Consider the following 22,459-nt stretch of genomic DNA (forward strand, 5'->3'; position numbering starts at 1 on the left):
GGGGCTGCCATGAAGAATTGATGCTTCTCATCTCTCTCCCTTCCTGTCTGAATGTCCCTCTCTCTGATTCTCTGTCTCTGTCAAATAATAATAATAATAATAATAACAACAACAACAACCACTCAGGCAAATTATCTCCATTTAACTAGCTGGAGAGCATTCGGAGGCCTCCATGGAGCCAGACATCAGGGCAAACCACAGTCTCAAATGACAGGGGCAGCCGCCTCTCCAGGTGGAATGCAGAATCACCATAGGCTTCACATCCCTAAACTCCCACGGGGTCAAGAATTGCCATCCTTAGGAAGCAAATTAAGTCAAACAGTGAAGACATACCTACTGGCTCCTCCAGTGGGGTGTTCCCAGAGAGTACATAGTGCTCCAAAGTTTTTCCAGGTCTCTGTAAGCTCACAGCAATAGAGATGAATGCATCGATTTCCTTTCAAAGTAGCCAGCACAGGCTGGCACAGCCCGCTCTGTGCCACCAGCACACAGGATCAAGGTGAGACTCAGCACTCTTCAGGGTCCAGGGTGAGAGGGAGCCAAAGGGCTCTCAAGCACACGGGAGAAGCAGGATGAAGGCATTAGGGAGCTATGAAATGCATCTAGGCCAGCTAGTCTTAATTTTTGTGAATCTGAAAGGATTTAGAATACAAGCCGCTTCAAGACATACAAATTATCACCCACTGAAAGCCAATTAGGCTCTTCGTGTCTTTGATCATTGCTTTTCTGTTTGAAATGGATTTCTATAATGGAGGACAATCCCAGCCAGAAAACTGGATGTAGAGATGATACCATTCTGCAGATACTACAGGAATAATTTCAACCTCTAATGTCAAAATTCTGAATGCTGTAAAAACTTTACTTTTAAAGGGTTGTATAGTATTAATGGTGTTTAATGTATGTTCAAGAGCAAATAAATTTTTTTATTCTGGAAGACACTAGTTGCTTGAAGAATACATGCATGAGGTTCATATCCTTAAAGTTATCCTCCCCCACCACACATTTCCGCCCTCTTGGCAATTATTATTAGGTTTAACATAAATTCTACATCTATCCAAACACACCTAAGGGATGCAACAGTTCCCAGATGCTCTAAAAAAATTTTTACTCACCTAACAGTAACAGTCTAGATAATAGACAACAATCTGTCTATTTCTCTTGATGATCATAATATAATCCCTTTTGGCCCTGGCTGGTTGGCTCAATGGTAGAGCATCCACCTGGCATGTAGATGACTTGGGCTTGATTCCCAGTCAGGGCACATAGAAAGTGGACATCTACTTCTCGATTCCTCCCCTTCCCCTTTCTCTCTCTCTCTCATCCTCTCCCATAGCCATAGCTCCATTGGTTCAAGCACATTAGCCTCAGGTGCTGAGGATGGCTCCATGGAATCTCTGCCTCAGGCACTAAAAATAGCTTGGCTGTGAGCATGGCCCCTAAATGGGCGGAGCATTGGCCCCAGACAGGAGTTGCCAGGTGGATCCTGATTGGGGCACATGTGGGAGTCTGTCTCTCTATATCCCCTCCTCTTACTTGGAAAAGAAGAAATATATATATATCATCCCTTTTGCTGGTCTAGTTCTGCAAGTTGTCACATCATATGTCTAACTGCCTACAGGCTTCTCCCTGAGACAGCCAGGTCTTTCTCTAGGCGATATTTCAGGAAGCCTGTCTCTACAGCAACCAGGAGATAGTTCAGAGGGGAGGGACGCAGTAGTCTGGTGGCTACAGCAATAACACAGGTGTAATGGGGCTAGGGCCAAACTACTTTTTCCCACAAATGTTGCCATATTTGAGAAGTCATTTTGCCCTGGGGCTTTCCACCTATTCAAACAGCGAGTTTCAGAGCCTGAGTGAAGAGCAACTACCGTATAAAAACAAAGACACCTCTCAGATTTAAAGGTCAAATTAGATTTTCATTCAGGTTCCCACCAAAACGACAGGCTTCAAAGTGAGGATCCGTCAAGGAGAAACTACTTTTTGAATTATTTTAACATACCAAGAAGCTACCCTGGAGCTCCATCCCCTCAGGTGGAGAGGACAACCCTTCGCCCTGCCGAGGCTGGCCAAGGGCTGCAGCGCTGGGACTGGGACCTGGGACAGAGGAGGCAAGGGCAGGGCAGGAGAAGTCAGAAGGCAGCTCCGCCAGTCCCGAGTGACTGCAGACGGAGCTAGGAATTCCCCCACTGCGCGGACCACACTCACAGCGCATGCGGAGTGAGGGCGGAAGACAGGAGCGTTAGTGAGCACACAGAAAGAGGACTTCTGCACTCATTCACCTCCAGGCAACCAGTGGCCGCTTTGTGGAGGAACAGAGGGACAGAAAATCTGAGACAGGGAAAATTTTCCCTAAAGAGCTGAGCATTTACAGTCCAAAATGGATAATGTAAGTCGATGCAAATGGGTCAGTTTGCCAAACTGAACTAAAATTTAGGAATACCCATCTCTCCCTAAGAGAGGTAGAAAAGCTGCTTTTTCTTTGCCATCTGAGTTAAGTGTGAATGCTGAACTCAGACTCTGCCACACAGACACAAAGTGAGCAGGGGCTGAATTAGGATGATGGCCACAGAAATGGCAAGACAGCCTGCACTGCCTCATCTGCTCAATTAACATTTATTTATTCAAAGTCTCATGGAAACAAACATTAGTGAGTAAACTTAGATGAGGAAACTAAATGCCTCCTCACAGTTCTGAAGAGCCATCAGTACACATCATGACTGGCCAAAAGAACTTCGTATATTATTTATAGAGAAAATACAGAATTATAAAGAATGTAATATATGGTCCCCTTTTAAAATTTCCCTTAGGCATCCCTGACAGCAACAAGAACTTAGCGAACAACTCAAGGAAACACCTTGAACCACTGCAGAAACAAAACAACATACTTGCAGTCAAGATCAGAGTATAGTAAAAAGAAGCTCTGAAGGAATTATGGAGGAACAAAAGCCAGTGTTCAATGTGGAATGTGACAGGAACACAGGAAGTAATATCTCTGCTGTTACAGAGGAAGAAAAAGTACTACAGTACTTCATGATCTTCTTTTATCGAAGATGTTAGTGTTCTTTTGCATAAAGCATAAGTTTAGAAAGAAGTTCCCTAACTTTTCTGGAGCTTTAGGTTTCAGAGGTGTGAGTGTGTGTGTGTGTGTGTGTGTGTGTGTGTGTGTTTGTGTGTGTGTGTATTATTAAGTGAGAGGAGGTGAGGCAGAGAGACAGACTCCCGTGTGTGTGTGTGTGTGTGTGTGTGATTAAGTGAGAAGAGGGGAGGCAGAGAGACAGACTCCCGTGTGTGTGTGTGTGTGTGTGTGTGTGTGTATTATTAAGTGAGAGGAGGGGAGGCAGAGAGACAGACTCCCGCATGCACCTGGACCAGGCAATGGTCTGCCCATCCGGAGCCATGGCTACATTGCTTGGCAACCGAGCTATTTTAGCACCTGAGGCGAGGCCATAAAGCCATCCTCAGCGCCCAGGGCCAACTTGCTCCAATGAGCCATGGCTGCGGGATGGGGGGGGTGGGGAGAGAGAGAGAGAGAGAGAGAGAGAGAGAGAGAAAGAAAAGAAAAGAAAAAAGAAAAGAAAAGAAAGAGGAGAAGGAGGGGTGGAGAACCAGATGGTCGCTTCTCCTGAGTGCCCTGATCAGGAACCAAACCTGGCACTTCCACACTCCGTGCTGACACTCTACCACTGAGCCAAATGGCCAGGGCCCAGATATATTTTACATATATATTTCCTACCAGATTCAGGGAAATAAAGTGTTTGAAAAATAAGCAAGCTGCTGATTTTTAAAAGCAACAGAAAAGCTCTAAACATAGAAGTAAAACAGTAGAGACGCCCTGGCCGGTTGGCTCAGCGGTAGAGCGTCGGCCTAGCGTGCGGAGGACCCGGGTTCGATTCCCAGCCAGGGCACATAGGAGAAGTGCCCATTTGCTTCTCCACCCCTCCACCGTGCTTTCCTCTCTGTCTCTCTCTTCCCCTCCCGCAGCCAAGGCTCCATTGGAGCAAAGATGGCCCGGGCGCTGGGGATGGCTCCTTGGCCTCTGCCCCAGGCGCTAGAGTGGCTCTGGTCGCAACATGGCGACGCCCAGGAGGGGCAGAGCATCGCCCCCTGGTGGGCAGAGCGTCGCCCCATGGTGGGCGTGCTGGGTGGATCCCGGTCGGGCGCATGCGGGAGTCTGTCTGACTGTCTCTCCCTGTTTCCAGCTTCAGAAAAATGAAAAAAAATAAAAATAAAATAAAAAATAAAAATAAAATAAAAAAACAGTAGAGACACCACCAAACACAAGGCCCCTAACCATTGTACCGTAACAGCTCCCAGGTGGCTTTGGTTCATGGGAAATCTACCCACAAGCTGAAGCAATGCCAACAACAGTCTCCAGTCATTACATCCTAGCTTACTGAGGAATTTCAAATCAGACTGTTAATATGTCAAAGTGGCTTGCTTAATACCATTTATCATTTCTTGTCTTAAGACATCATCTGACAGCATGCTGATCCTCATTGTGGTTTTCATCTCTGTCCTTCTAGAGATCTTGAAAAAGGGCATCAAACCAAATTAATAAAACAGCTATATGGTGAAGTCTATTTCAAGAGGATTGCCAGCCCCTAACATGCTCCTCTCTCCCAACTGTTCATAGCTCAGTATCTGTGTGTGTGTGTGTGTGTGTGTGTGTGTGTGTGTAAGGATACTGTGTTCCTCACTAGTTTCTGTGGAGACATGTACAACAAGAAAACTGGACCAGAAATAAAGTCTTATAATCACCACATGCTCGCCCTGAAGGACCATCTTCCAAAAGTTTCCAGATCTCCCTGCATCTGATTACCGAGAGGCAGCCTGCTCCATCGGATCTGATGATACCTGTGATGCCTTCATCACACTCTTTTAAACGTTTCTTTCCCCTTCCATTGGCCCGGCAGCGTTCTGGAGTGGCTCCACTGTATGGCTTTGATGACCCCAGGGAACCTGCTGTCACTGGCAGCACCTCCTCGGTCACAGGATTAAGCTCCAGCCTGGGGCATTCTGCTCTTCCCTCTGCAGCAGGATACATCTCCCTTTCCCGATTTGTTTTAAAGCACAATCTTATTCCAAAGCATAATATTCTCTCGCCTTCTATTTTATAGTTACAAAAGTTGGGAAAGTTGACACCTCCAATTAAAAGAAGCTTTTAATGTCAAGTTCTGAGGCAGGAGAGTGATAAAAGCAGTCACAAAGGAAGTGGAGATCAATAGTAACCTTATTACAGATCATCTCTGGCTTGGTCCAGATGGGCAGACTCCATTAATTATGGAGTGTGATTTATGTCTCCACTGCGTTAAGCAATGGCAAGACGAAACACAGGAAACCACACCGACAACATAACGCAGTGTGTTCCTGACGCTGTGTGCCAGCTTCCAATGTGTCTGTGTGAGGACAGCGCCTCCGTTTCCACACTGACTTCAAGAAGCTTGTTTCTATTTCAGCAGTATTTAAAAGACACAGTTGGAAGAAACAGTAATTTATATTTAAAAAAATTCTGAGAGAGCAAATAACATCCTCTTAGACAAAGCATCTTGTTCCTTTTAACACTAAAAAAACAACAACAACAAAAAAACCAGACCGTTTTCTACTGGATACATGGGTTCCCCAGAGAACAGACAAAGGAACTGCAATGATAAGAATGAATTCGTGAATAATCTCTGAACAGATGGTGGCTGCCCGAGAGTCCACTGCTGTGTAGATGGGCAACCAGCTGCCCGTAACAGAGGTGGGCAGCACTTCTCTGCTGGTTCCTCGTCTCTCCTTTCACTCCCTACAACTGCATCTTCAATTTCATTGTAATGACTAATACATATTCCCTAAGACTTACAGCAAAGTTAAGGCAAAAACTGTTTTTTCTTTTCAAGAAAATTTTACTGTAATAAGAACACTTAACATGAGCTCTACCCTCTTGACAAATTTTCAGTGTATGATACATTACTGTTGGATAGGTGCAATGCTGTTCACAGATTTCTAGAGTCCATTCATCTCACTTTCTGTCTATTGACTGATAACTCCCAACGCTAATCCTAACCCTTCCTCCAGCCCTGGTAACTATCATTCCAGTCTTTGACTTATGAATTGGACTATTGTAGATAGTTTACATAAGTAGAATCAAGCAGTACTTGTTTTTCCGTCTGACTTATTTCACTCAGAAAACTATCCTCAAGGTCCAATGAGAAAACTTTTACAGAGAATTTTCTTTTTATGTCACACTTCATAAAATATTTAAATTTCCAATGTTTTTCAACAGAGGAAGAATATTGACTCTCCTCGGTCTCTCTATATTAGCACAGATCTCATAAAAATTTTTAAAATTTAACTATAAAACAGACAGTAACTCTGAAACTAATAAACAAAGATGGCGAGAGCTGAATTATTGCTGTCATCAACATTAAAAAAGATGGTAAAAATCAGTTCAGTTAAAAAAGATGATGCAAGAGACACTTCTATTGATGGCAGGGGGGTCGGGGTGCTGAAATGCCAGTGTAGCGGCATTCGGAAAAGCGCCGGACACCATGAAGAATACCCAGTTCTTCACTAGCCTCTCAAACTCAGGTTACATAATCATTCTTTTCTCCCACCAGCCTTTAGCTGCATGAGGGAACAAGCACAATCTTGATATTTGATTATAAACAGTGAATGCATTCAAGTTCATTTACATAAGTTTTAAGTAAAATATTTAAATTATCTGTTTTCTGAAGCAATAATATAAAAGATAGGTTCAAATGCTTATAATCAGATTTCTTTGAGTGGAACTTGATCTATTAATTACAGTCTTCCTTATTTTAAGCTCATTGACTCTACCTCTTAAGGTAAACTAAAGTATGCATGATGAATTTTATTTTCCACTTTCCTGGGGAGCAAGACTGAGAAACAAGGTACCTATGACTTCAAGAGCACAACACAAACAACTCCACGCTCCTATTACTGAAGCTACCTGGGCCTTACTGATATATCCATCATTCATCTACCCAGCACACACGGCTGATTTTACTGATGGGGATTGCAGGAGAAAAACTGGGCCGAGAGACTCCTCAAGCTAACCCTGGTTCTGCCATTCCTCTGATGTACCACAAGGTTTCCATTCTCTCATCTGCAAAGTGGAGGGGCTCCACAGGTGGTCTCTGAGTTCTCTCTCCTTCCAGCCTTCCAGAGGCCACAATGCCCAATGCTCAGCATGACCTTCCACTGCTCAAAAATGTTCAAGAACTCTCAGGCTCCACACTTGGATTTCCCAAAATACATGCTTCCCATTTCTGAGTATGTGTCACTCTGTTAAGTCAGCTTGCAACAGCCTCCTTCTGATCTTTACCTGTTGAGATCTGACTCATTCTTAAAGGTGTAGCTCAAAAGCCGGTGGTTCCTGGATGTCTGCCTAATCCCTAAACCTGAAACAAACCATTCTCCCCCGTGAACATACAAATAATTTGTCTACATATTTTTAAATATCTATCAGTCATCTGTCATCTTAGTATCTATGGATACTCTTCATATCTTCTATTAAATTGTAAACTCCTCAGGGAAGCAAAGTCTTCTATGTCTGACAGACAACACATGGTCATTCCCACTCGTCATACCAGTCCAGTCCCCATTTGTAACTGCCCTTGCTTGCTCCCATCTGTCTCATCTAAGGAGGTATCTGTACTTCTCTTTTCCTTGGTTCCTGAATGGCTTTGACCCTCGCTTTCCTGAATGAGGTCCCAGGCCCAAACCTCACCACTTCCAGGACCCAGGAAGGATCACAGACAGGGTACAACCACAGTTGGGGCAGTTTTGAAAATATGTTTGTTGGTGGTAATCACAGGAGCCACTAGAACGATAGCAGGGCCACAGGCAAGCGACTGTACAACTATTTATCTAAATACATATATTTTAAAGAGTTAGAGGAAGAATGACTAATAATGGTGCCAGGACAACGGGTGTATAAAGAGGGTCCATCCCAGGAAGAGGGGGACGTGTGGCCGGCTCTGCCCAGGCTCTCTTTCCCGGTCTCTGCATCGTCAGTTCCTTCTCTGCGTTCTCTTTGCCTCATGCCGACAGTTTATTAATAAGAGTTTAGATCCTGAGAAGTCATCACAGTCTTGGCAGCATTAGGACATAGCTGTACCCCTTAGGAGACACCACAGTGCTGTCCTCACCCGAGGGGAAGTTTCAGCAGTGCGGACCGGCAGTGACACCGGAGTTCTGGACGGGACTTCCTAAACGACCCTTACTTTTCTCATTTGGAGTCTTCAAATTATAGATGGGAAGGCAACAAAATGAAATAAGATCTTATTTCTCAGGTTAATTTCAATGTAGCATTACAAAATCAGAAAGCTACATTTAAAGTGACAGGCTGTGCAAGACCACCGCGCATTGCCCGTCGGGAGCTCACCTTTGTCATGAGGCGAGAAACCATTCAGCCACTAACCAAGGGCTGTAAGACATCACGAGAGTTACAGTATTGCTGCAGCAAAACTAGGATTTTTCAAATTCAAATTACATTAATTTCAATTAATTTTAAATATTGTATAGCTTTACTTATCAGATGGAATTAAAAGCAGAACAAATCAATAAAGCTAGGGGCATAATGCAGCGCAGCTGTTTCAATGAAACATTAGGTAAGAGTCATTCCACAGTTTAAAATATTTAAACAAGCTAATACAGTCTATCATATGACATGCGTTGGTCAAGTTATATGCAAGTAAGAGTTACATCATAAGTGTTACACCAGTCTGGGAAGAGCAAGAGGCAGAACCAAGGAACAGGGAGTGGTTCCTGTGCCCAGCACAGTGGTGGGTGCCCTACGCAGTTGACAACAGCACACCCTGGCCGAGGGTTCGTGCCCAGGCTCCTGAGGACCTAGCATGGTCACACCCCTGCTCTGCATCAGCACTAGCCCTGAACCAGGTCCTGGGCACCAACCCTTGCCCAGTCTACCCTGCTATCGCCCATGTAGGGTACCACCACCCCACTGGCAGGACACTCTTCTCAGAAAGGTTACCATGAAGAAATGTCCCTGCACGGCTGCCCCAGCAATCAGTGAGATACCTCAGTACAATTAGTCACGTCGGGTTTCGGTCAGTGAAATAGGACTGCAAAATGTCAAATGATTTCATCTGTGGCCTCAACTTAAAAAGCATTTACTAGTTGTTTTGGCTTCTTCTCATAGAACTTAAAGAGTTGGGAACTAACTAGGTGGCTTGGGTCACAGCATGAAAGAGTTTTTTAAACTTGTCCACATTTCCCTTTTTCCTGTGTTTCCTTCCCTTTGCCCCGCTCCCAGAATCTCAGCACAAGCTTCCTGTGTTGAGGTCACTGCCCGCTGTCTCCATGACCTTCCGGTGGACCGGACGCCCCCTGAGGATGGGGCCCAGCACGGTGCTTCCCCCCTGTGTATCAGGGGCATTATCCCCGTCTCCTTCCTTCTGCCGGTTGACTGACACTCTCTAGTGTGCCTGCAGTTGCGAATGTTCAGTCCTTTACAGCTCTTATGCGACCATGAACTCCAAGCTGGAAATAGCAGGAATAAAAAGCACCTGCTACAAAGTGTGGCCTACTGTGTAGGAACCTGTAGAAAAGATCAAGTGCTACTTTTAAGGTAGAAACTGACAGGCTATTTAAAACATTCCATTTTTCTGACTTGCTCTTCAAGTAGTGAAGGAAATCAAGAACAAAAGCTTGAAATTTTGTTTCTGGCCATAGTACCCCGTGGACAAGCCAATTTGTGAAACTCGCTGTGCCAGGAAATAAGAGGCCCTGAGAAGCCCAGAAATAAAGACATCTGATTAACTTTGTTCAGATCAGTATTTCCTCAAATTATTTCGACACAAAACCTTTTCCCCCATGTGACATTTACTAACATCCTAAGACACCGAGGTTCCTTAGAACACACTTGGGCAATGCTGGGCCTCGAGTGTTTGCTTCCTTCACTCGAAGTGTATGAACCCCTCTAAATTGCAGCTTGCGGATCAATGTATAAAACACCTAAAAATTATTGTTGTTAAAGTACACGTTACCAATCTTGTTTTGTGTTTGACCACGGCAGGCTACATCGGAAGAAGCCTGTAGTGTTTTGTGGGCTTAGCTTGTGCATTCAGTGTGGAGGGGGCGAGGCCTCTGACCTGAGCACCCTGAACAGGAGGAGGTGACAGCCTGGCCCAGCTGGGCGGGGAGTGTCCGGCACCAAACTTAACCTTGACAAGCTGGAGAGGAACTGCGGCTCTGGTGCGTGTCCGATAGCTTCAGCTACACGGTGAGCTCGAAACGGGCGCAGTTCACCCACTGGATTCTCCCTCAGCGTTGTGATAAGTCAAAAAGTACTATAAGAGCAGGGTGTGATGAAGAAAATGCAAGACATACTCTAAGTGCAAATATGTAACGTTGCAGGTCTCCTGAGGATACCTCGTGAATTAGCTGATTACTAATTATAGGTGTCTCAGAGCACCTGCTGTTGGTAAGAAAACCACCGCACCAAATCGAGTTCTGTGAGGAAAGCACCTGCCCCTAATGGCCCTTAAAATGTATTATTTTAAACATTAAATTTCTCACCTTTACTAGTCTGAAAAATGAAACCAAAACAAAATGAGTGAATCAATGGCTGGTTTCAAGGGAAGGTAAAAAAACAAAACAAAAAAACCCCACTTTACTATACATATGTGGAACACAGTGTATCCTTTAGAAATCTAACCAGATAGTGTTCTTGAAAAGCAAACTATTATGCAATCCAACAGAAGCAAAAGCCTCTGAATCCCGCTTTCTAAAACAACACCTAAACACGAAACGCCTTCTAATCCCGCAAGGTCAGGGGAGTCGTTTTTCCAGCACAGGTAAATGAAGCATGAAATAGGAAAGCACATCTCTGCCAGAGCTCTTAATTACGTCTGTGGTGCTACGTTCAGCGATCTTTCTCACCCGGGCTACACAAGAGCACAAAAAAACTACTCACCATGTCGTAAGTTGTTACAATCTTTTTTAGAACCTCAGGCACGATTCCCTGCAATTCCATGGTGGGGTACTGCTCGCTGAGATTCAGGACCACCAGGGGTGTGTTATCAGGCCCCAGGAAGCGGGGGGACACGGCCAGCATGCACTGCATGAGATTGGCCACGGAGGAGAGGCCACACAGCTCCTTGAATGACACCACTGCATTCTGTCAAATGGAAAGAAGGAGGCACTTTGTTAATTACCCAGGGGTTTTAATTTCTCATGGATGTTATACTTGATAAACTTGATTAGACCTGAACTGCCTAATACAACAGTTATTAGCAATGTCACGGCAGAATTGGCTAATGACTGTTTTATCCTGCGAAAACTGGCTATTTCCCAAAGTAAACACATTTATAGGTATTTGTAATACCAATTTATCAAAATTGCCGAAAATGCAAACAAGTTAAATTAGTCCCAAGGGCATACATAGCCTCATTTCAGATCAAAGTTCAGAGCAGTGCGGAGGCTGATAGGCAATTATGAGCAAACAAAAAGAACGGCTTCTGCATTCACACAGGTACAGGGTAAGAAAAAAAATAAAAGCTGGCTTTAACTAAGCCTCAAGAATGCCAGCCATCCAAAAAGGGAAGGAGGATTTGTGAGGGAGGAGCCTGACTCTCTCACCTGTCTGTCTATACCTGCTGGTTGCAGATCTAAGGGAACTCTGAAGGTGCTTCGGCTCACGGTGAGGTCTGCCGCGGGGCCCGTGGCTGCCCCGGCTTTCCCCGACCGTGTCGCCACGGACCTCAGCGCTTCTCCTCGTCCTGTTCTCCAATCACCAGAGGGACACCCTCAAAGCGTTCATCCAAGAAAACCCTTCACCACTACAACTTCATGAATCGGCATTCTCTCCGCACTTACCAAGTGCAAACCGAAAGCAGGCTTGTTTTTATTACACAATTCCTCGCTTCATCCTCTAACAAGCCCCGTTGTGGATGAGGAAACCGAGCCTCAGCCCTGGCCTCTCTGGGTAGTTTGTCTAAGGTCACACACACAGCTGGGAAGGAAAGGAGTCAAGATTTTACCTGAAATGTGTTGATGCTGAGGCCTTTGCTCCTGATCATTACACTATAAGAACAAGTAAACTCAAATCGAAATGGGAGCCAGGCTGTTACTGCAGGCACTGCGGGGTCCTGACCTTGGCCGAGCACTGTCTGTGGAGAGGGATCTAGGCCGGCCAAGCCCTGTGCCTTTGGCTCTCCGATCCCTCAGTGCTGCACAATGAGCAGCACGTTAATCTTCAATTTAAACGTTTTCTTTTTGCTAATATTGCTTTACACAGGGACATCAAACTATACGTCATCTGGCTCAAAAGCACTTCAGTGTTGACTGTTCCCAACAATAAATCATCGCTGTCATATCTGAAGTGGTGTCTCCCCACCCACCTCCCACTGCTCTGTCACACCTCCCTGTTGATTGTCTGCACAGCACGTGCTTGTGCCTGCAGTTGTCCTGTTTGTTTATCCACCTGCCTACGGTCTGGTTCCCCTCCCACGCCCAGCCCACCGCCAGCTGAAGTCATCTGTGCGCCCATGCTGCACCCTCATGACCGGGCTGCCTGGCGTGGAGCTCATTAAACAGCTCCACCGACTGCTCTGTCGGGTTGAGAGCAGACACACAGCTCGGGAAGGATGACACTCCAGCTCTGGCAGGTCCTCACGGGAGTTCTGTGTCACACACATGGGGCAGGGGACAATGTGGCTTGCTCAGGGCTGAGGCTTTACTGAGCCATTTTTCACTCTCAGAAAGAGGGAAAAGCCCTTCACATTTCTGGTATGCTTTTACTTTGAAAGAGAATAAAACTTTCCTATTGTGGGTCGGTCTTTTCATTAATGAGGCAGCCACAGAATATGTAGAGGCGTGAAATATATTGAATTTTCTGAGGTGGATTTCAATTGCTGGTGGCATTCTCCTTATAATAGTTATATTCAGGGTGGGGCAAAAATAGGTTTGTATTTTTGTATGGAAAATAATACAAGAATAAATTCTGTGTTTTGCATATTCACAACTGTAAACCGACTTTGCCCAACCCTGTCAATACACACACATACACATATAATCAGCCAATATATCATATATAATTATTTAATAAACCCACACTGAGCAGCTGTCATACACACAGCACTTCTCGGCCTGGGATGGGTTAGGGCTACCCTGTGAGGTGGGCCCTTGCCGCCCACTGCTGTGTCACTCGTGGGCCCTCATATACTGCTAGACATGTGGACGATCATTAATTCCTAACCGGCTGCATTTAGCCATTATATAGTTCAGAGGTAATCCTTAGAATCTATTAAGATACCCACACCACAGGTCTTTTACTTAAACAATTAAGCAGCCGCCCTCTAAAATCAAAAGAAGGTTCAAAATGCAAACACTGGCTTATTGAAATGCTTGCTCTTTTCCTAGCAGCACAGTTCCATAAGAAAGGACTGGGGCATGTCCCTTTTATTTTGATAGGTCATCAATTTGTGTTCTAGCTAAGGAATATTCAGAAAAAAACAGAGACTTCCATGTACACTACTAGAAATAAATGGGGTACTGTCAAGCATTAATTAAAAGGGACTATGGTGTGGTGTGTGAGACAGCAACAAGACTGGTTTATTCTGCTACATTATCACTACTCCCAATACCAACTGCGGTGGTTTTGGAAATTTAAATGATTAAAAAAATGAGACTAGTGGAAAACATTCTAATAACCACTTGTAATTTACAAATAATTTAAAATCAAATATACTACTGTAAAAAAAAACCCTACACATGTGCACTAAGAAGGGAAACTGCCAAGTAATTACTTAAACACTAGGACGTACCTGCATGTTCTCTCTCAGGTCCGTGGCATCCCGAATAGGGGGCTGGGCATTTTTGAACACCTCATCCACAGTTTTAATCCACAGTGTTCTCAAAGATGCATATTCCCTGGACTTCTTCCCTTTTCTCACAGAAAGGCCCCTTTTATGAGGTTTCCCTCCTCCTCTTCGGTTGGTAATGGCCACATGGACGAACAAAGAGGCGTGTGCTAGGACCTCTCCGGTCAAGGACTGCAGGGGGACGTGGCGGTAGCCCGTCTGTAAACATTCAAAGGGAATTGTGTACTGACCGATAAATTCATCCCCGATATAGTCATCATCCAGTACCACAAAGCGCACCATGGCCAGTTCTGGGAGGTTGATTTGAAACTCAAAGCTTTCATCGAAAATGGGAGTATCTCCATTCTGGTGCACTGTTTTTGTCCTTTGTTCTGCACAGTCGGCGGGGATTCCGTGAATTTCCACATAGACATAGGGATCTACCACATCCCCTTTGGCACCAGACCCTTTGGGTTTGGGAAAGTTCTGCCCACTGATGATTTTGATGTGCAGGAGCTGAGGTGAGACTCCTGGGACAGAGTCTTTTGTGTTGGCACTGAAGAAGGAGACTTCCTCCCTCATGATGGCCGGCCGGAGAACATAGCCACAGTTCCCATTCTGTCTAAACCAGCCAATGTTCAGGTCCATCATCAGCCCTGGCGTCTGAAAGTTCATGGCGACGATCTGACAACCACATTTCCAAAAGTCTTGAGGGTTCATGTTACTGGAGTCGATCCTCATCGGGCTGGGAAAAACTCTAGCGAGAAAACGTTTGTTGTAATTTACAAAGTCCCCTGGATTTTCGTTGGCGTATTTGCTGGCGAGCACTTCATTGAAGGAACAGACTTCCCAGTACTTCTGCACCTGAAAGGACACCTGGAATTCTTTGAACTGGACGGACTTACAGATGCTCACCAGTTCAGACAGCTCCTTGCAGAGCTGAAAGCGTTTCACCGGCACATTGTTGGGCTGCTCCGCGTTCTCCTTCCCCATCCGCTGGGACATTTCTGCTCCTTCGTCTTCATCCGTCACATCTCCTTCTACTCCCGAGCAACTGGAGGACAGCTTCTTTGCCTTGATTAGTATCTTCCCTTTCAGGACGTCTGGGGATGGTAGGTATGACTCCTCAACATTGGGGGATGTTGTATAGAGCTTGTCTCCTAAAATTTTCTTCATGTGTTGAACCATTACCTTCTGCTGTTTAATAGAACAGTGGTTTTCTAAACACAGGATAAGCGGATACTCTGAGGCAAAGAAGGCATACTTGTTAATAATATCAATGACACTGCGGAAGACGATCTGAGAGGTCATGGTGTGGCCCGTGTAGATGACAGGTTCATTGTCAGGTCCATCCCATACGTCTAATTCTACGCTCCGGCAACCCATTTTCAGAGCGCGAATGTATCCTGTGATATCAGAGGGACCTCGGAACTGGTCCTCTATTAAGTATGTATTATGAGATGAGTTTATAAAGTAATGAGACAAAGGCTGCTTCATATCCTGACAGACCTTCTTATGTTCCGGGTCAAATAGATAACAGTCAGGTGACATAAGGTAATTAGTAAACCCGTCTATGGACAGCCAGCCCTTTTCCTGGCCCTCTTTGGATGGCTCATATTTGTGAATAATTTCAAGGCTTATTTCCTCATTTATATGTGCCACACCCTGCTCTGCCTCAAGAAACATCATAAGATCCTTGGTATCAAGGAATTCTTTATTGCTTGAAAACTGAACTAAAAGGAAATAAATTTCGGGTCTCGTACAAAGCTCATGGAACACCTCAACAAATTCTTCCTTTGTGACTTCAGTACCAGTTGTGTCCTTGGACTTGTGCAATTCTTTGAACTTTAGCTCAATTTTGCTAGTTTTTAAGCCAGGGTTGAGGTTTCTGATACACTGCACTGCATTACAAAGGCTTATGTGTCCAAGGTTATCTACGTCGATTTCACTGAACATTTGTGAAACCCAAGAAGTCCTCATGTTGTCTTGGCTACTTTCTAACATATCAAGTGTATGTTTCCCATAAGAAATTAGGTACCGCAGTCCCGTCACCCAGATGTTTGCAACATCCGCAGAGTTGGCAACCAAATCAAGTGACTCATAATTCTCTCCATATATAACTGAAAAAGCACAGTCTTCAGAAATCTGCTCAGAGATGCCATTGCTGCGGAATATGTCCGTATTTTTTCCTGTTCTCACCTCCTTGATGGATTTAATATCAATTTTGGCTTTCTCAGAATCCTTCTTAGACGGCTCCCACCTCAGGCTCTGCATGTCGGCGTCCAGTAAAAAGTACCTATGGTAAATTCTAGAGTTGGAGCGAACCTTTTTGAGTTCCGAACCCTCAACCATGGAATTGATACAGTCACTTGCACTGCTGATCTTCTTCTCTGTTGGCATACTACTGAACGAGACTGTCTTTTTCCGTTCTCTTTTCTGTTTTGTACCATCCTAGGAGGAAATAAAAAAGAGTATTAGAATGACATAAATGCAAGTTTCTCCATTCAAGACTAGGAATAAATATTTAATTTCCTTGATAAAAAAAATCACACTGTTAGAATTTCCTATCCTATGTCCTATAAACAATGATACTCAGTCACATGTAGAACTTAGAAGTGGCTGGCCTTGGCGTTTCAGCCTAATACAAACTGGGACGAAAAGTATTATTAAATAATTGCAATCCATGGGCATCAGAAAACACAATATCAGTAACATCCAATAACATTTTGTATAGAGATCCAGCTACCTAATTTGCAGGCCTCAGGGAACAGTGGAAATGTAGGACTCCTTATTCAGAAATTATTAAGAACTTCAAGAAAGGTGACAGAAGACCATTAAGCCACGTGCAGGGCCCTTCCAAGTGGAAGGCCTGTTCAGCCGTGCAGGTCATATAACCCATAGAGCAGGCCCTGTGTGGACATACATTTTCTACATGAGGGTTTCCAAAGGGCTGTCGCTAGACCACTCACCTCAGAATCACCTGGTTACCTGGTTAAAATGCAGATTCTGACACTCATGGTATCAGATCTCTAGGGAGTGGTATCCAAGAATTTGCATTTTAGGCCATACTCTAGGGGATGGGGATGTACACTAGAGTCTGAAAACCACTTCCTGACCGCTCAGACTCACTGCGATGTCTGGGCTATTCCTGGAAACGACACACACCAAACGACCAAACCCAGCTAAGTATGAACCATGTAATAATTAAGTAGACACTGGAATTCAAGCAGAAACTCCTGGATCTTCTGAGTCTCCTGTTAGATTATTCCTGGCCCTAAATACTTCAGACAGATACGGCTTCACTGCTGCACTTGTGTTACGTCTGGGTGGGAGGCCTAGATTACAAATACAGCTGGAGGTGCTTCTAAAGTTCCAGAATTGATTGATTAGAGCCTACTACCATGCGTGGGGCTAAAGCTCAGAACACGTCGCCTGACTACCTCTTAATATTAATAGATTACTAACACGACCAAGTGAAAAATCTCAGGCAGCATCTGTTTCTAAAGAAGTTTATACCTGCAGTAACACAGTCTCCAACTTTTCTACATAAAGTAACAAGTGCCCGGGTGAAGGAGCTGACACTAGATCTAAGTGTGGATTTAAGTCCTTCCTTGTACGGGCACCTCAATTAGTTAAAAAATAATTGCTCAAATGACTGCACAACATCTTTCACAATTTTAACTGGAAACATGATACTGCCTTTCAGGAGATGCATGAAATCTCTGATAAATTTTCAGTGATTCATTATATTCATAAATTAGGAAGAGAGGTGGAGGTTGGAATTATATAACGTTCATGGCAATAAAGAAAAGAGCATGAAAAATGTTATACTAAGGCAATTCTAACTTTCCTGCGCTGGAGAGACTCTATTTTGAATAAAATCTCTAAAAAAGCAATTATGCTATTCTCTGTGTCTCAGATTTAAAACCACTTTTATTTTTTGACTACCTATACTTCCAAAAGCAATTTGAAGAAGGTAATTAAACTTAAACTTTAAATCATATGGGTATCATTTCCCTCAAGTTTCAAAATGAACCATAGAGGCTTTTGTGATTTGAATGCCAAGATAAAACATAAAAGCCACAAGGCAGAGTACTTCTTTATAACTGTATCCTCAGAACAATAAAGTACAAAAGACATAAAAACTGTGGTAATTGTATCCATAAGATGTATTGTATTATAGTGGCTCCAAATCCCTAAAGTGCCGATTTTATTCTATCTATTCAAGCAAGCTGACATGAAATGTGTAACCAGCCATGCATAAAAAGCATGAAATAAATGTATAATTTCCTATTTTTCACAATGAAGGCTGTCTTTATCTTTAAAAAAAAAAAAAACACCTTTAATAAAGACAACATACTAATTAAGGAAATTTAATTATCTTTATAAGTTATACCCCAACAGTGCCACTAGTGAAAATAAGTCACAAAGATAAATGGAAGTGCTTATCCATTTAGCCATTAAAAATATAGACAGCACTTTCCAACACTGCAATCTTTCATTCTGTCATTTTAAACATATTGAGCAATATTCACCTACCACTTTCTAATTTATTACGAATGACATATTCCACATTCATAGGTCTCTTTGTTATTAAGATGTAAAAAGCCAAATTGCAAAGCAGGTTAGTAATACCCACTCACACACCCACATCTGTAGGGCAGTCAATAGCTTAAACTCCATACATGTGGCTTTAAAAACACTTCCTTGCCTTTCACAAGCCAGCCAGGCAATGACTGGTGACTGCAGACCATCGCCTGCAGACACACGAACATGCCGGTCACCCAAGCACAGGCTGCTGTAATGACCACAAGGACTCCCCTCACCAAACACTTCCTGCCTCCTCTCCCCCTTCTGTCTGCTGTTGCCTAGAACCATCCAGTCCTCTCCACAGTGCAGGCACGAGGCCCAAATGAAAAGGTTTGTTTCCCGTCCTCGCGTGCAGATAAAGCTATTAGGAAACGCTGATAAAGGAGTGTGCTTGCTGAGAGACCAAAAAGGGGAACTTATGATGGGCCGCAGTCTCAGGCTGGAAGCAACAGGTGGATGTGATGGTGAGCTGGCCTTCCACTGCCAAAGGGAGGGGGGAGGAAGGAGAGGACAGGAGCAGAGGCGGGGAGGGAAGAAGAACTCAGGGTCAAGGGCGGGACACCCGGGCTCTCCACCTGCTTGACTCCCAGGATCTTCACCCCACTCCTGCTCACCCACCTGGCTTTCTTTTTCCACCCAGTGTTGATCAAGTACTCACGCAGGCTGAGCAGCTGGTCGGTACCAAAGCTGGAATCTGTTTTCTAGGCTGCCTCTTAATGTTAGTCTCAACTTAACAGTGAAAAGTGACCGAACTACAGATGCTAGACATACAGCAGTTGTTTGTTTGTTTTTTTAACTAAAAGAAAACTAAGTGCATAAAACTTACATGCATTAATCACCTAAAACCGGGGGGAGGGGGACCAAACAAACCAAGTTCCCGCTGAGATGGAGGTGCTTCAAAATAATTACAGAAACGGTTTCAGAGCTGGCTCTTATATTCTAAGTACTTGTCACCCAAAGCTTCTCGGTGGTGAAAGCAACAAAATGTGAACTTGTCTACTGGTGCATTTCTGCTACTCTATCAGCACTTACTACCATCAAGAGAAAGGACACCCGGAGGACCCGGGTTCGATTCCCGGCCAGGGCACACAGGAGAAGCGCCCATTTGCTTCTCCACCCCTCCGCCGCGCTTTCCTCTCTGTCTCTCTCTTCCCCTCCCGCAGCCAAGGCTCCATTGGAGCAAATGATGGCCCGGGCGCTGGGGATGGCTCTTTGGCCTCTGCCCCAGGTGCTAGAGTGGCTCTGGTCGCAACATGGCGACGCCCAGGATGGGCAGAGCATCGCCCCCTGGTGGGCAGAGCGTGGCCCCATGGTGGGCGTGCCGGGTGGATCCCGGTCGGGCGCATGCGGGAGTCTGTCTGACTGTCTCTCCCTGTTTCCAGCTTCAGAAAAAAGAAAAAAAAAAAAAAAAGAGAAAGGACACCAAGCCAAGGCAGAAAACCGGCTTCAAAAAGGACCCACCATATCAACCCTGAGATTTTGAATTCTAGATAAAGATAATCATAAAACTTTGATGAGGAAAGAAGCTTAAAGATTCATTTATCCATGTAACCAAGACTTATTTACAGAACACCCATTCTGTACCAGGGATGATTCTAGGAAAGCCACGAACCACAGAGGGCTAAGCAAACTTACCACAGCGGATTTAAGAAGAATAAACATGCTGACAAGACGTATTTCGCATTAGAAACGGAAACGGCATATTGAGCTCAATGGAGAAATATACATATTTCTAACAAGACTGCCTACTTTGTTGAGTAGAAGCTTGTCATGACCTTTTAACCGCTAAAGCTACCATCAGGGATATTTGAGAGGCAGCAGCAATTTCATAAATGGGCGTGGACAAGTTCATAAATGCTCATCCGGCAGGGAGGCAGCCAACAGGTGTGCCTCCTCGCTTCTGCGGGCCACAACGTCTGGGGCGCTGATCGGATCGGCCGACCCTGCTCACTCTGGAGCTGAGGAAGCCTACTGAGAGTGAGTCTGTCTCCGGACACACAGAGAGTGACGCCCTGCCGGACGGACGACAGCCACCCCGTGTCCTACCGCCTTTCTCTCGCATTTCAACACTGGTTCGTTTCTTTGTGAATATGTCTCAGCAAACATCATCAGAAAATGAGTCAATATCCAGATGCTGTACACTGGCAAAAACCGTGGTGGAGTCTGGGCAGCGATTCTGGTGGGGGTGGGAAGCAGACAGATTTGGGGACGGGGGTGCAGCCCCAAAACAAAGCGGCCCTTTCTCCTGCTTTCTTCTGAGTCCAGTTACTTACTTTGATGTATAAATAGCATTCAAAGAAGAGTATGAGATCTTTATGCTTACTGAAGGGGGCCTAGGATTAAAGAGACTTGAGAAACACTGGGTTAAAGAAATCTCTATCCTTGACAAAGCAAAACAGAAAACCAGAACTACTTGAGGCCCATTAGAGCAGCACAGCAAGGCCTGACCTTTCTTCAGCTCAACAGCAATAACTCTGAACTGAAAGAATAAGTCAAGCCGGGTACATCAGGGTTACCTTGAAAGGTTTTCAACACATCTTTAAAACTTTGATGTGCTCTCCAAGATGAGTAAAAAGAGGGGGGGGGGAAGGACCTGGAGCACAAGCGGTCCCTCTGAAGGTCATTTTATAATATCCGGTGAATTGAAAAAGAATAAATACCTTTAAGAAAAGGTGGTACAGTCAAGTGCTGCTTTCCACTTATGGGTGTGTGTGTGTGTGTGTGTGTGTGTGTGTGTGTGTGTGTCCTCTACTGCAAGTAACAGAAAGCCACTTGGCCCATGGATGCCTCTCCTCACGGGCCTCCTCCTCCATGATGCCCTCTGGCGGATTCCTAAAGCTAACCCTGGCCCAGGTTTGGCAAGTCCTCTATGAGGGCCCAGATCTGCTAATGGCTGCGGAACCTACAGAGGACTTGGAAGTCATGAGCAGGGGGCAGGTACAGTTCAGATGACAGCTTACAATGTGGAAAGCCAAAAGAAAACATCAACTCTAACAAGAAAAAGCCAGACTACCTATGAAATAGTAACTCCTCAGGTACCCATCAGAATACCGTGGTCGCAAGGCAACCAAGAGAACAGATTCCAGAGTGACAGCCCTTCTAAGGAGAGATAAGACACAGGAAGTATATACTTAATGTTCAGCAGAGCATGGGAGAGAGAGGCCACCATGGAAGTAGGTAAGGAAAAAAAATCAGTTGAAAGTTTAAGGAATTCCTAAAACCAATTGTGGACTAGCAGGGTTAAGTGATCAATTATCAGGTTAACCGACAGGGTAACTGGATGCCCCAGACACAGGGAGAGTCTGTACTCGTGTGTTCATCTTTGTGGGTGCTCCTGAGAAGGACGGGGCAGAGTGCGGAGCGGAAGAGAGACCTCTGTCTGGGGCACAGGCATGCTACTGGCTAGAGCGTGAAACTCTGCCTACGTCCCTAACCAGAAGAAGGAGCTCTCCACCCCCACTAGTATGACACAAAAGCCTAAGCCACTAGGGCAAAGGCAGCAAGCCCTCTTTCTCGTCGGGCTAGGGAGAGAAGGGCAGAAGCAAAATCCATCTACCTCTGTACAGCCAGGCAAAAATCTACTGCCCCAAGAGGGAGAAGGACCTCTTGGAGTCCAGAGGCTGCGCCAATATGGCAGAGCTCTGCTACCACCAGGAGAGAGGCAGAAAGCTGTCTGCCTCCCACCCTCGCCCGCAGACACAGGCAGAGGCTGGCTGCCTTGGGGAGCAGGGCAGGGATGCGAAGACGGCCCCACCCCCATGGCCCAGGTGCAGAGGGCAGCCCAAGACTGAACCTAGACCAGGGGGACCACAAATTGCCCCTGACTCGACCAGAAGCCCGCAGCAAGCAGCAAGCAGCGCAGCCGGAAGAGGGAAGAGATGCCTTTCTGACCCCGGCATGAGCGTGAAGGCTGTGGGCAGGGCAGGGGCACTGAGTGAACCCCTCTGACAACACTTCAGGAGACAGGCTTTCACTACTACTGAAATATTGACTCAAAGTCAATTTGTAAAACCATAATGTACATCTGTGTCCAATGTAAG

The 22,459-nt window shown here is 45.1% G+C and overlaps 1 protein-coding gene across 2 annotated transcripts in view; it reads right to left on the reverse strand.

The window, feature by feature from the left end:
• PLCL2 (phospholipase C like 2) overlaps positions 1-22,459 on the reverse strand; it is a 185,335-nt gene that overhangs the window by 63,940 nt on the left and 98,936 nt on the right. For both annotated transcript variants that reach the window (XM_066350752.1, XM_066350753.1), the window contains exons 3-4: positions 13,794-16,280; positions 10,943-11,146 (exon numbers count right to left, since the gene is read on the reverse strand). In XM_066350752.1, the coding sequence (XP_066206849.1) occupies positions 10,943-11,146; positions 13,794-16,280 (2,691 nt within the window). The remainder of the gene's footprint in view (positions 1-10,942; positions 11,147-13,793; positions 16,281-22,459) is intronic.

Source organism: Saccopteryx leptura, chromosome 10, assembly GCF_036850995.1.
Source record: "Saccopteryx leptura isolate mSacLep1 chromosome 10, mSacLep1_pri_phased_curated, whole genome shotgun sequence".
Lineage (NCBI taxonomy): Eukaryota > Metazoa > Chordata > Mammalia > Chiroptera > Emballonuridae > Saccopteryx > Saccopteryx leptura.